The sequence below is a fragment of the Rhinolophus ferrumequinum genome, chromosome 21 (assembly GCF_004115265.2).
Source record: "Rhinolophus ferrumequinum isolate MPI-CBG mRhiFer1 chromosome 21, mRhiFer1_v1.p, whole genome shotgun sequence".
NCBI lineage: Eukaryota > Metazoa > Chordata > Mammalia > Chiroptera > Rhinolophidae > Rhinolophus > Rhinolophus ferrumequinum.
This window is the reverse complement of record NC_046304.1, coordinates 17,148,711-17,161,868: the sequence shown is the minus strand read 5'-3', so window position 1 is coordinate 17,161,868 and position 13,158 is coordinate 17,148,711. Positions and strand designations below refer to the sequence as shown.

At 54.7% G+C, this 13,158-nt stretch overlaps 1 protein-coding gene across 5 annotated transcripts in view; it reads left to right on the top strand.

The window, feature by feature from the left end:
* ABR (ABR activator of RhoGEF and GTPase) overlaps nt 1–13,063 on the top strand; it is a 173,381-nt gene extending 160,318 nt beyond the window's left edge. For 2 of the 5 annotated variants that reach the window (XM_033089012.1, XM_033089016.1), the window contains 7 exons: nt 3,881–3,940; nt 4,199–4,308; nt 5,042–5,181; nt 6,256–6,390; nt 7,338–7,443; nt 9,589–9,736; nt 10,395–13,063. In XM_033089012.1, coding sequence (XP_032944903.1) covers nt 3,881–3,940; nt 4,199–4,308; nt 5,042–5,181; nt 6,256–6,390; nt 7,338–7,443; nt 9,589–9,736; nt 10,395–10,484 — 789 coding nt within the window. In that variant the 3' untranslated portion in view covers nt 10,485–13,063. The remainder of the gene's footprint in view (nt 1–3,880; nt 3,941–4,198; nt 4,309–5,041; nt 5,182–6,255; nt 6,391–7,337; nt 7,444–9,588; nt 9,737–10,394) is intronic. The other 3 variants (XM_033089015.1, XM_033089013.1, XM_033089014.1) reach the window with 2 other exon arrangements.
* Nucleotides 13,064–13,158: the final 95 nt, after the last annotated feature.

The following is a 13,158-nucleotide window of genomic DNA, read 5'->3' as shown; positions in this document are numbered from 1 at the left end:
ACCTGTAGAGGGGATCAGGAATATGACCGTGGTGGGAACTCCCAGTAAAACTCAAAAGGGCCGCCTCGGACAGGCTCGAACATGTGAAATAACAGCAAATGGTACCGGCAGGCTGCAGAGGGACGGGTGTTAGTGCAAGCGACAGAGGGGACCTGAAGATTCCGAATAATGCCAGGAAGGCTTTCTGGAAGAAGCAGGGCTCGCTAGCACTGGGCCTTAGCATCAGGAATTGCTTTTCCTGTCTCAGGTGCTCCCAGGAACATGTAGGGCTGCTCCCTAGCTGCTAGAACAGAAGAAGTGGGGAGGGAAGGAATGGAAGGATTGTACTGGCGGCAGCCTGCCAGCACCCAGGTCTGCCCATGGTGCCAAAGCACGCACCAGGAGCCCTGATGTCTCCTTTCTATGTAAATAATGGTAACGGCATTCACCATTGTTACTGAAAGGTGCAGACACCAGGCCAGGTGCTTTACATATCATCTTGCAGGTTTAGCAGAGCAGGTGAGTCAGGGAGACTTGATTTTTGTCCCCCAGCTCTCATTTCCTTGACGTGTGGCACTGGGCAAGTTCCTCGTTCTCTTTAAGGCTCAGTGTCCTCATCTGTAAAATGGGAGCAGCTAGAAAGGCTTACACCTCACAGGCTTGTAATGATGATTAATTGAGGTGCTGTAATATAAAAGGTCGGTAATAGTGCCAGACTTAGAGGGGATGCTCCTAGTAGGTCATTTCATGTTACTATTTTCCGTAACAACCCTCTGAGGGAGGTGTGGACACCCCCACAAGGAAACTGAGATTCAAGGAGGTTAAGTGCCTTGCCCCAATTCACACAGTTGAGTGGAAGAGCGAACATTTGGACCCAGATCAGTCTGACTCAATCGCCACACTCTCCTCACTCAGGCTGAGTCCATGGCAGGTCAGGGGAGGCTGGGGTGGGGGAGTGGCAGGGGGTCAGTCTGGCCAGGGGCCAGGACCATGGAATTCACCTGAGGTTTACGCTGATTCAGAGAGGGGCGTGCATTAAAAGGGGTGGTCACACGAGGGGACTTGGGATGCTGGGTGAAAAAAGGGAGGGGATTAAGAAGTACCGATTGGTGGCTACAAAATAGTCATGAGGATGTAAAGTCCAATATGGGGAATATAGTCAATAATATTGTAATAACTATGTCTAGTGCCAGGTGGGTGTTAGACTCATCGGGGGTGTCACTTTGTAAAGTATATAAATAGCTAACCACTATGCTGCGCACATGAAACTAATATAAACAATATTGAGTGTCAACTGTAAGTGAAAACAAGAAAAGGAAAAAGGACTTAGGAGAATACTGTAGGGAAAATGTGGGGGGTGGTCACTTCAGAACGTCTGTCCCAAGGGTGGCATTTGCCTCCCTTGAGCAAATGAGATCTTCCAACTCAGGTGGCCACTGCTGGAGGACAGGGTTGGGGACAGACCCAGGCCCTGTGACGAAGACCCCGCATTCTGGATGGGATGAGGGTCCAGTGAGGGCTTGGGACAAAAAGCAGTTTGTGGGGGGAGGCTTCAGGAAAGTGAGGCCAACGTCGGGGCTTCCTTGGGGACCCAGTAGGACACTTGGCCCCAGGCCTTCTGGCAAAGAGAGCCTGAGCAGCCGCGGGCTGGTGAGTCCCACACGCTTCCCTGTGTGCTTGCGGCAGGGATGGTGGGGTGCTTCATTCTCTCCACACTGCTCTGCTCCTCTCCTGTTTGCAATTCCGTCCCTCCTCTGGGCAGGGAACTGACTGCTGAAGGCTGGGCCGGGGCGAAAGCTGGCCCAGATGCAGCCCCCAGACTCCATCAGGCACTTGGGTGCCCCCTGTCCCCAGCTGGTTATGTGTGTGACAGCAGGTGCCAGAGGGACTTACTTTGGGCTCTAGGAAGCCCCAGGGCCTGGCCTGTCCTGGGCTGACCTGGATCGTTTTCCTCTGTGATGAGAGGCCTGTTGGAGCAGCAGTGTTCAAACTGTGGTGCACATGTCCCTGGGGGGTGCAGAGACTTCCCAAGGGGTACGTGGCAGGGAGTTTGCAGGGAGTCATTTGCAGATCCTCAACTCCCATGGGTGTTGTTGCCAAACAGCGGTCTTGCTGTGAGGACCTTTCACCTTCCCTTCTCTTCCTCTGCAGAGACCTCCTGGGGGGCCAGCAGAGGGGCCGCTGGCCATGTTGGTGTAGAAAGTGAAAGATTTTAATGGCTGGGTTACAAATCCTTTCCCGTTCTTTGTTTTCTGCAAAACTAATGGAAATAGTCAGCTGAGAGATCATTTAGAATAAATTTTGATATTAGGTATATATGCAATTTAAGGCAAATAATGAGGAAAGAGGTTAAAAATGGCATAACATTGCTGGAATAAAACTATTTTCAGCCCCTTCTACTTCTTTATGTGAACAAGCTGTTTCATTCTTTACATCTTTAGAAACACCCCCAAAATAAGAACAGAATCGATGCTGAGCCCTGTTTCAGCCTAGCAAAAAATAATATTCATACACATCCATGAGCTCAAACAGAAAAATGCTCTCCCCGTCTCCTTCAGAGATGCAGGTCCACCAGAATGGTACTTGGCTGCTGAATATTTATTAACACGTGTGATATGTTGGTTAATTTTTTGGATTGTGTCCTGCTCATCATTGTAATAACTAAAACAGAATACGTTTTGACTATTTGGGGCCTTGTGGTCGCGGAAAATTTTTCATTTCCTTTCATACAGACATTTTTGTTGAAGCAAAATAGAATAGGGTGAGGAATAAAAGCCTTTAAACTAGAAAGGTACAAACTAGGACAACATTCTTTAGTAGAAATAGAATAGAAACATAAATTCAAGGAGAAAAAGAAGCAATTCAGGGTTTCTACAAGGGAAAGAAGAGCTTGTTCATGTCTTTTTTAAGTGGATGATGGTGGGTATCAAATCCCTATGGTGTTTGGATTTCACGGAACACATTTAAAAGAATGAGGTAACAGTTTTATTTTAAGATGTAAATATTTACATTATTTTGGAAATTCTATTCCTTGCAACTATTTAAACTTGCTTTGGAAATATTCAGATGTTGATTTAAAAATGTGCCAGGGAGTGCATAGTTTTTCAAAATTATTTTGTGGGTGCACAAGGAAAAACAGTTTGAAGGCCACTGGGTGAGAGAAACGGAGTCCTGTCTAGTCCCCTGTGAGAGAGGCCTGCGAGCCTCCCCTGTCGCCCCTCCTCCAGGCAGGGGTCACCCCTGCAGAGTGTTAGCTTCTTGGGGGACAGCCACTTACCCCAAGTTATCTCACTGAGTCTTCACAACAATCCAATGGGGTGAGTTCTGTTACTGGCAAAATGAACAGATGAAATGAGGCTTAGCGAGCAAGGTTAAAACTTCCCAAGGTCACACAGCTGGAAGCGATGGAGTCGGGGTTCAGACCCAGCAGACTGACCCGAGAGTGGGCCCTTCACCTCTACATTGCACTGCCTCCCATTCAGCACCTCCACAGCACAGGCTACCTCCCCTCCTGTGGACTCCAATTCAGGTGGTCAAGTAAGCTGCTTACTGTTTGTGAGCCTCAGTTTCTGCATCTGTGAAATGGGTGATAATCCCATCTCACAGGGGCGTGGTCAGGAGTGAATGAGATGTGATGGGCAAAAGTACCTACACAGTGTGCCCTACCTCCTTCACAGAGTGGGGCGGGGTGGAGAGCATTCTTCACTCGCCAGAGCAGGTGAGGCTGGGGACTGGAGCCACCCTGAAGGGTTGATTTCAACATGAGCATCAGGCCCCTATTCTGTCTTCCTGACCATTTAGCGAGCTTATGAGCAGTTGGTGAGCAGCAGAGAGAGCTCTGGCTTAGTCTCTGAGCTATCATTCTCTCTCACTCATGTTCTCTTTCTTTTTCTCTCCACAGTTGGATCCACAGACTGTAGAAACCAAGAACTGGCACACAGATGTGATTGAGATGAACGGGGTGAGCCAGAGAGATGGGAAATGTCTGCGCCGTGGGTGGGCAGCCCGGCCTCTGGCTGATGTCCTCAGGGTGCTGTCCTGTCCCTGTCCCCTTAGCCCAGCCCCTCTGCTCTGCCTACACCCTTCCCACTCCCACCCTGCAGATGTTTCAGGGAGCCCTGGGTGCTAGAGGTAGACCTTGTTTGCAGTCCTGGGGAGGGGGACCCTGGGTTTGGGGAGCACTCCTCAGCCACGCATGCCCTGCCTCACCCCCAATCAGATCAAAGTGGAATTCTCCATGAAGTTCACCAGCCGAGATATGAGCCTGAAGAGGACCCCCTCCAAAAAGCAGACTGGCGTCTTTGGGGTGAAGATCAGCGTGGTGACGAAGTAGGTGCTACCTCCCGTGTCCGAGTGCTGGCATTCGCGGCTTGGGTCCCTGCCAGGCCCTGGCTTCCCGCCCTCCCTGACCACTTCTGGCCCCCAATCAGTCACCCTCTAGTTCAATAGTTATGATGGCCAGTTTGGAGGCCAAACGTGGCCTGCAGAGGTGTATTCCCTGTGTCACACGCTGCTTTAGAAATAAATGAGCCAGCATGGAAACATCGGGGGATTGCATGTGAAAATCCTAGATCATCAGCTTCTCGTAAGAAATGAGAAGATATGACAACGGTGGCCCGCGTTTTGACTTGGCCGTGGCAGGCTAGAATCCAAGGGGTGGCTGGCTGTCCCTTGGGACAGGGCATGCGTCCTCAGCTCACCACCATCCCTGTGTCTCCAGGATCTGACCCATACCTCTTGTGTAGGTTACCTGCTGGTTTTCCACAGCATTTGAATCTGATACCTCTGTTCTAAGGAACATTCTGTCCTCAGTCTTTGGGCTTATTTCCCAAAATGTCCTCCCACCTTTGTCCTTTGCTGTCCCTCAGCACACCCGTCTTGGGTGGGCTGTGTGGGGGGGGGATGGCTGGTCTTTCTCAGCCCTTTCCTTGTCCCCTACCTCCGGATTCCAGAGGCTAGAGCGCTTCAAGGCCAGGGGACATGGGGAGGGGGCCACATAGCTATCCTTGGGAGGCCTCCTTCCCCGCTCCCTCACATTCCCCCTTCCGCCCCCCTACCCCAGGCGGGAGCGCTCCAAGGTGCCCTACATCGTCCGGCAGTGCGTGGAGGAGGTGGAGAAGAGGGGCATCGAGGAGGTCGGCATCTACCGGATATCCGGGGTGGCCACCGACATCCAGGCGCTGAAGGCCGTCTTTGATGCCAGTGAGTCTGGGAGGCCCAGCCCGCGTGGCAGCGGGGAGAGGCTGCTCCAGCAGGCTCGCAGGGGTGGTAGGAGAGCCCAGTGGCACCGGCAGGGCCTTCTCAGTGGAGAGGCCCCGAGTAGCCGATGGCAGAGGAGCCCTGGTCTGTGAACTACAATCCAGTGGCTTGGGGTGCACCTTTTCCAAGTCCCTGTAGCAAAGGCTCGTCCTGCATTTTCTCATGTAATCCCCAGTCTCTTATCCATTGCTACCGATAAGGAAACAGGCTCTGAGAGGCCAAGTCACTCACCCAGGATCACCCAGCTTGTAGATTTACAGCCTGACTTAAACTCAGATCTTTCTGACTCCAGAGTCTGAGTTCCTGACTGTCTTGCTAGCACCTGGGTACCTGGGGGCTGCAAGGACAGGAAAGGCTTGGAGCCCGGGCTGGCTGGCTCGGGCTCCCCTCTGCTGTCTCCAGGGCCCTGGCTGTCCTTTGGGAGGGGCATTGCCGCCTCTAGCTTGGGCTGCAAACTCCTCGGTAGTGGACTTGATCTTTCTGGGTCTTCCTTCTCCCATCTCACGAGTTCAGGCTGCAGCAGCAGCAGCGTGTCCAGTAGTCAGGAAACCAGGACTGGCCAGGCAGTGCTGATTCCACGGGAGCTGAGAAGGGGCTCCTGGGTGATCAGGAAGCCTGGGGTAGGGGGCTGGGCACGTGTCAACGCACAGCTTCTCTCTGCAACCTGGAAGCTCAGGCTTTGTCGGGACATGATTTTAGGTGTGAAAAATGTACAGTGCCTTCCAGAGAAGGGCTTAGCCAGGGGGGACTCCACTTGGAAGGAGGGCGTGAATGTGGATCCCAAACTCCAGCTGATGCTCCCCTTGCCCTCCCCCACGGTGCTGAGTCACGGACCACCTGTGGGCACTACCTGCTTCCTGCCTGGGGGAGACCAGACCAGAGACAGAGTGGGTGGGGGCACCGCTGGCGGGTGGTAGATGAGTAGCAGATGGGACAGAGCCACCCGACCAGCTGAGGGCTACGTGGGGGAGAGGTGGCTTGGGCCCCCGTGGCCCTTACCTCGCACCTCCTCTGCAGATAACAAGGACATCCTGCTGATGCTCAGTGACATGGACATCAATGCCATCGCCGGCACCCTCAAGCTCTACTTCCGGGAGCTGCCCGAGCCCCTCCTCACAGACCGACTTTACCCTGCCTTCATGGAGGGCATTGGTGAGGCTCTGGGGACCCGCAGGCGGGCTGAGAGGCCTCCTCGCCCGCAGAGTGAAGGGCAGCATGAGTCTGGCTTCCCTTGCTCGTGCATCTGCCCAGTGCACCAGGGCGCGGGGCTGAATGGCCGGGGGGCGAGGTATGGCCTGCTGGGCCCTGAGCCAGAGGCCGGACCCTCTCACACCTGCCTCTCTTCCCTCTTGTCCTATGGGCTGCCCTCTGTGCTTCCTCCTTGGACATTCACCTCCTTGCTTGGAAACCTGGGTGTCCGGGGAAATCTGCCCTGGGGTGGGTGGTCAGGGGCCGGCACCCCAGAGCCAGGGAGAAGCCTGTTTGAGCCGATGTGCACTTGGGATGGCTGGTGCTGAGCCTTCCAGAAGGAGCACTCTCCCATCTCTCACCTGTGCCATGGCGGTGAAGGAAGCTGAGGGTCCTGGCCCCCGGGGCTCTGGCCTCCACCCGCCCGGGCCATACCTGGTCCTGGCCTCATCCCTCCTGCCTCTCCTCCTGGGGCGGATCAGGGCTTCAGCCACCAAGGGAACGAGGAGCCCCACGGAGGTCGGCTCACTGCCGCGCTCCAGCCTTGGAGGTGGAGAAAGCAAGCATTCACGCCAGTGCCGTCGTCGTCTTAAACTGAGCCTTACCGACTGGCGATGTGGGATGGTACCAGCTGCAAAGGCGTATGCAGTGAGGGGAGGAAGGGCGTCTGCTCCCCACCAGCCTGCCTCCTGGCTGAGCTACAGGTTGTGGGTGCCGCCTCCTGTAGGAGCCAGCTGTTAATAGCCTGCCCTCCGGAAGATACCTGGCCCTTCCCTGCAGGGTCTGCTTCCCTGACCCCAGGCAGCCTGGCCTCTCCCTTAGGGTCCTACAAACTCCTGACCAGGGGGGCACTGGCTAGGGTCTCCCTGCCCTGGAGCCGAGCCCCACCTGAACCCCTCTTCTCTCCACAGCCCTGTCAGACCCTGCTGCCAAGGAAAACTGCATGATGCACCTGCTCCGCTCGCTGCCCGACCCCAACCTCATCACCTTCCTCTTCCTGCTGGAACACTTGAAAAGGTGAGGGCAGGTGGCCCAGGGCAGGGACCCCGGGGAGGACACATCTGCTGTGGGACCCACCTCCTCATGGTTGCTGGTCTCTGCTGGGCCATCCATAGCAGGGTGAGGGTTTGCTCTTCAGATGCTTGTACTCACATTCTTCTGTTTTAAGAACAATTTGGGTCCTAACAGCAACCTCAAATATTGGCCATAAAATGCTTAGAAAAGCAGGGTTAGAGCCAGGGACTAGAGATGGACTGTATAGTCAGCACGTCTGTCAGTCAACTTAGCACATTTTAAATGAAAAGAATAGACAGCGTCAGGGTGCACGGCAGGCTGTGGGCATGCATGCATGTCCTGGTGTCCTGTTCAGTTACCTACGCCCACGTGTACTTCACAATGTCAAGCGTGTTCGTTATTATGGGTCATAAAAGTTTGAAATCCTCTGGTCTTGACCACACCTCATCTAACAGATAAATAGGGAAACTGAGTCCCCAGCCCAGCAGGGACTCGCTGTGCTTAGCAGGGCTGTGTCCTTAGAATCCTCCCAAATCCTAAACTGAGGCCCTTCCCACCTTCTCCCCTGCTCTTTCTATATCGGGTCAAACCAGGAGCTGCTACCGTTGATGCCTGTGGCAAAGTTCAAAGTGAAACGAGCCCCGAAGGTGGCCTTGTCACTCCCTTTTGAGCCCAGGACTGGTCTGGGGTATGAGTCGGGGAGGAAGAGTCCCTGGGTGTCCCTTAAATCTGCCACCCAGGACTGGGTTGCTGGGTCCTCCCTGAGCTCAGCTCCAGCCCTCCGGCCCAGGCTCGCAGCGATGGCTCTGTCAGGCCAGGCTCAGGAGGGCCAGGGGAGACCTGGAAACGCCTGGGGCTACTGTCTTGTTTTTCCCATTATGAGACATTTTCCCTCTGGTTTGGCCAGGAACAAAGCTCCAACCAATTCCCAAATAGTTTGGCGAGCACTGTGGGGAGGACGCACAGAGGAGGAGCGGGAAGGGAAAATTCATTGTTTTCTACCCTGGGAACCGGGCACAGTGTGTTCCCACATCTGGCCCTCTGGCCGGGGGAGTGGTGGTGGGGGGGGGTGTGTGCGTGCATGCGTGTGTGTGTGTGTGTGTGTGTGTGTGTGTGTGTGTGTGTGGCGGCAGGGTCAGCTGCACAGCTGCCTCCTGGCATGGCAGTGTTTGTCTGCCCGTTTCCAAAGCAGTCAGCAGGAACGTCCATGACTCCTGCCTGGAGGGTGGGAATGATGGGAAACTTGGGAGTGGGGTGAGAGCCGCTGCTGGGGGGGGGTGGGTCTCAGTCCCAGAAACATGTCCGAGGACTGGGGAGGCCCAAGGCCTCTCTGATGGGTTGGGTCATACTGGGCTGGCTGGACACCCGCCACAGATGGCAGCCCCTGCTCTCACTCAGAGGAAATATCCACAGAGCATCTGGCCAATGATACAAGAGAAGCAGAGAAAGATCCAAAGGAAGGCAACTCTGGGGTCCCATGTGGCAGATCCTTCTGGAAAGTAGAAGAACAGCCCCTGGGCTCCATCTGAGACTAGGGTTGTTCCGATCACACCACAGAGGGCAGAGCGTCCGGTCTAGTTAGTAACTGCTGCCGGCGCTCCAGCTCCCTCCCTGTGGCCCCTGCCCCCCCCCACTCCGACTTCCTCCGGGCCACTCACCAATTTGACTGATCATGGGTGAAGCACAGAGTGAGGAGCAGGGGCTCTGGAGACAGGCTGCCTGGGTCCACATCCCAGCTCTACCACTTGTTAGCTGTGTAACCTCAGGCCAGGCATTTAATCCCTCTGTACTTTAGTTTCTTCATCTGTTCAGTGGAGATAATACCTACCCAAAGGATTGTGAGGAGTATGAATTATTGTTGAGAAACTTGTGGGCCCAGTTACATCACTGTCTCTAAGGCAGAGGTGTTAGAGTGTGTCCTCTCGGCTCTAGCAGTTTACCATCTGTTCAGGGGGTGGCCCAGGACCTGGGACTCTGTTATAGGAATGTACTGGGACATTGGTGGGGACTTGGTCCCTTGGCTTAGTCCCCTCCCTACACACGAGGTCTCTACCCTTAGGAGAGGAAGGAGTTCTAGTTCTTATACCTAAGACCAAGAGCCTGGAGCTCCGAGTGGCAGCCAAGAAATGACTTTTTTCTCCCTTTCAGGGTTGCTGAGAAGGAGCCCATCAACAAAATGTCCCTTCACAATCTGGCTACTGTGTTTGGCCCCACGTTACTGAGACCCTCAGAAGTGGAGAGCAAAGCACACCTCACATCGGCTGCAGACATCTGGTCCCATGATGTCATGGCCCAGGTATCACCACACTGCCCGGCCGTGGCTGGTGGAGGGGTGGGACAAGACCCCGTTAGGCGTCAAAGAGAGCAGCTCAGAGCCCCACACCTCTTCCCTCCTGAGCAGCTAGGTTCGTGGTCTATAGGCTGTCACCACGGAGACAAGGCTCTGGAAAGTCCTGCCCCTCCAAGACCAAAACAGCAAGTATGAGCCTAGACTGGGGGCCCAGAGAATGTCTGTCCCAGAGAATGTCTGTCCCAGGTGCCGGCTGCCATCCTGGGAGTGCCTGCGTCTCAGAATGGAAGTCCCGGGATATAGGAAACATCCGGGGGCCTTGTCCTCATGCATGGAAGTTCTAGGATTGCTTGCAGGTCAGGAAGCTTCCTTGGGATCCCTACAAGGCCCAGGGCAGGGTCCAGGCTGAGGCAGGGCTGCCAAGCCAAAGCCAACCCCTGGAGCAGGTAGCCGCTTATGACAGGTTGGGCAGCGGCCCCAGGCTCCGCACCCTCTGCCCTTCAGCGCCCTCTACTGCTGTAAATGGGCAGATACACCTGGGCTACCAAGGAAAGGGAAGTGGCCAGAGCCGGTGACCCCAGCCCAGGAACCATTTCTTCTCAGCTGATCAGAGGAGGGCCATGAGAACAAGGACCCTGCCTCAGTCTCCCGTGTCTCCCCACAGGTCCAGGTTCTTCTCTACTACCTGCAGCACCCCCCCATTTCCTTCGCAGAACTGAAGCGGAATACACTGTACTTCTCCACCGACGTGTAGCCCCAGGTGGGAGCAGCTGTGGGGGGTGGCCCGCGCCTCTCCAGCCAAGGGACCCAACACAGACTTGAAAGACTACAATAGAAAACTCCCAAACCCAGCACTCCAGACTCCAAGGGCCGTAGATTTCCAAGAACTGGAATACGTGCATCTTTTGTGCCACCTTGTACAAAGCCAGCCGACCCAGCCCCCAGCCTCACCGCCACACCCCGGGCTCCTGCCCTCTGTACCTCTAGTTGTGTCTAATGCTCTGTGCTGTTCAGGATTTGTTTTATGTCTATTTGTCATGCAGAAAAGGTAGTGACCAATCCGGTATGGGCACACAGACGGCCTGCTTTGTTCTTTCATTTCCTCCAACACTTTCTTTCCTCCTGAGTCCAGTCCAAGGGCTTTTATTTGGCGCTCTGTAACTGCTGCCAGCTTATCCTCTCTGGCCCTGCTCCCAGATTTCAGTCTCTTGGCAGCCTCCCCTTGGTTTTCTTCACCCTCTGCTCCCTCCCAGCCTGCCCGCATGCATGTGCAGCCTTGGTTTTCGCTCCATCACCTTGAGCGTTCTGCGGTGGCCCTGGGTGGCGGCGGCCGCAGTGGCCCATCAGACGCTGCCGCGTGCTGTCCCCTGGCCCTCTCCTTGCCCTCCACCTGTGGAAGCACACCTGCTTTGCCTTGCTGCCTGTGCAAATGTTGGACAAGGAGACAGACTGTCTAATCCTCAGCTTAGCACAGAGCTGGAGAGCAGATTTCTGGAATTTTTCCACCTGCGAATCACCCTTTCTGGGGTTTATCTGTTCTGTCTCCTGCCCACCAATGAGGCATCTTGACTGTTTCTTCTACTGCTTTTCAGTTCCTTTTCCCCTGGTGGTCTATTTCCTTTGAGTGTGAAGACTCTCAAGTGACCTATCGAGATAGCGAGAGGGCCAGGAAAGAATCGGGAGGCGGAGAGGCGGCCGCTGAGGAAACAAGACCCTTTGAACATTCAGAGGAGTGCCATGCAGCACTGGGTGTCCTGAGTTAGGGGCAGAGACTGTCAACAGCAAGGACTTGCAGTGGCTTTTCCAGTGGAGCCAGGCCTCTAGGAAGGCAACTATGGTGGAAGCAGTGTCCAGACACAGGCAGGCTCCATCCAAGAGGCTAGCCCGTCCTGGCACCTCTCGTACCTTGTGGTACCTTTGCCTTAGTTTCCCCACACATTCTCCACAGCCCAGCACTGCCACGGGGCAGCCCCCACAGCCACGTGTGCTCCGGGCCGCGGAAAGGCAGGCATAGGCCAGCAGTAGCCAGCCATCATGGTGCCACGTCCCCGCCCCTGGCTTCCAGATGCGGCCTCCCGGGTGAATGCTAGGAAACTCGACAAGTTAGGGAAGGATGAGGAGTCACAGGCACCTGCCTCTCGTGGGACTGGGGTTTGCTGAGGGCCCTCATTGTTGACACTCTGCTCCAGAGTCAGGGATCAGCAGGTTCCATTCCCAACTTTGAGGCCCATTGCTCGGTACTAGAAAGGAGACATGTCCCCAAATACTTGTTTCTTCCCATGTGAGCAGTAGCTGCCTATGGCGGTTAGCTTAGAAAGGCAGACACTCCCGGGCTGCAGGTGCTTGAGCTGTAGCCCAAGCTCCCGAGCTCTCCTCTGTGGCAGAGAGTAGATTCTAGGCCCTCGGGATTGGAGAGAACAGCTCCCAGAGCGTGAGCTCAGGGCTGTGTTCAGGAAGGGTTTGCTGGGCCTAAAGCTGTAGCGCACTTACTCGATGAGAGGCAAGCCCCTTTCTGGTCTTGTTTGCACCTGGTGCCCGATCTTGGGCAGAACGGTACACATGCTGTGCACATGGGAGGAAAGAGATGCCCAAGCGGCAGGAAATAACTGACCACCTCGCTGCCAGTTAGCAGCTTAGCTAGGAGCCCCGCTCTCTGGGGCAGGAGGTGGGGAAAGAACTTGATCCGTGTCTGACCATCCCTGGAGTCTCTGCTCGGCACTCGGGAGGTGGTATATGGCATGCAAGGCTCTTGCTTCCAAAGCCATTGATGGTAATGAACTGGAGGCCCAGCTAGGGCTAGTTACAGCCAAACGCGGGTGCCTCCCACCTCCCCCAAACAAGGGATGTTTGCTTTTCAGCATCAGGTAACTACTGTAGCCCCCAGAATTGCTTAGGCAGTGTGAGAACAGGAGGAAGGCTAGAAGGGCTGATCAATGCAAAAAGCTCAGAATATTTATAAATTCCACCCCCAGAGTGGGGAGGGGCGGGTACCAGAGCTGGACTAAGCTGCACCCAGGAAATAGCCCATGGGTTCTCCTGAGACAGGGACTGTGCGGCCCAGAAGCCCAGCCACTGTGCCCAGCAGGAAAGGCTGTGCCAACAGGGGCCCAGCACACAGGCTACAGGAAGCCTTGCTGGCAATGGCTGTGGGCTGCCGGTTTTTGCTGATACAGGTAGGATGGGACCCTTCATTAATATTTGACTTTAATAAGTGGGTAAGGATATATTTTTTTGTCTGTTCTGTTTCAACTTATGTAGATTATTATAAATTGATGTAAACCACGTGAGAAAAATGTTAATAAAAAAACGCAAAGCCCATACATTTGCACACAACTCAGCCCGGTGGTATGGACATTTGTGTTCTCAGTAGTCTAGGGAAGACCACCAATCTAAATATTTAACTCTTCCAGCTGCATCCAGATGTGCGT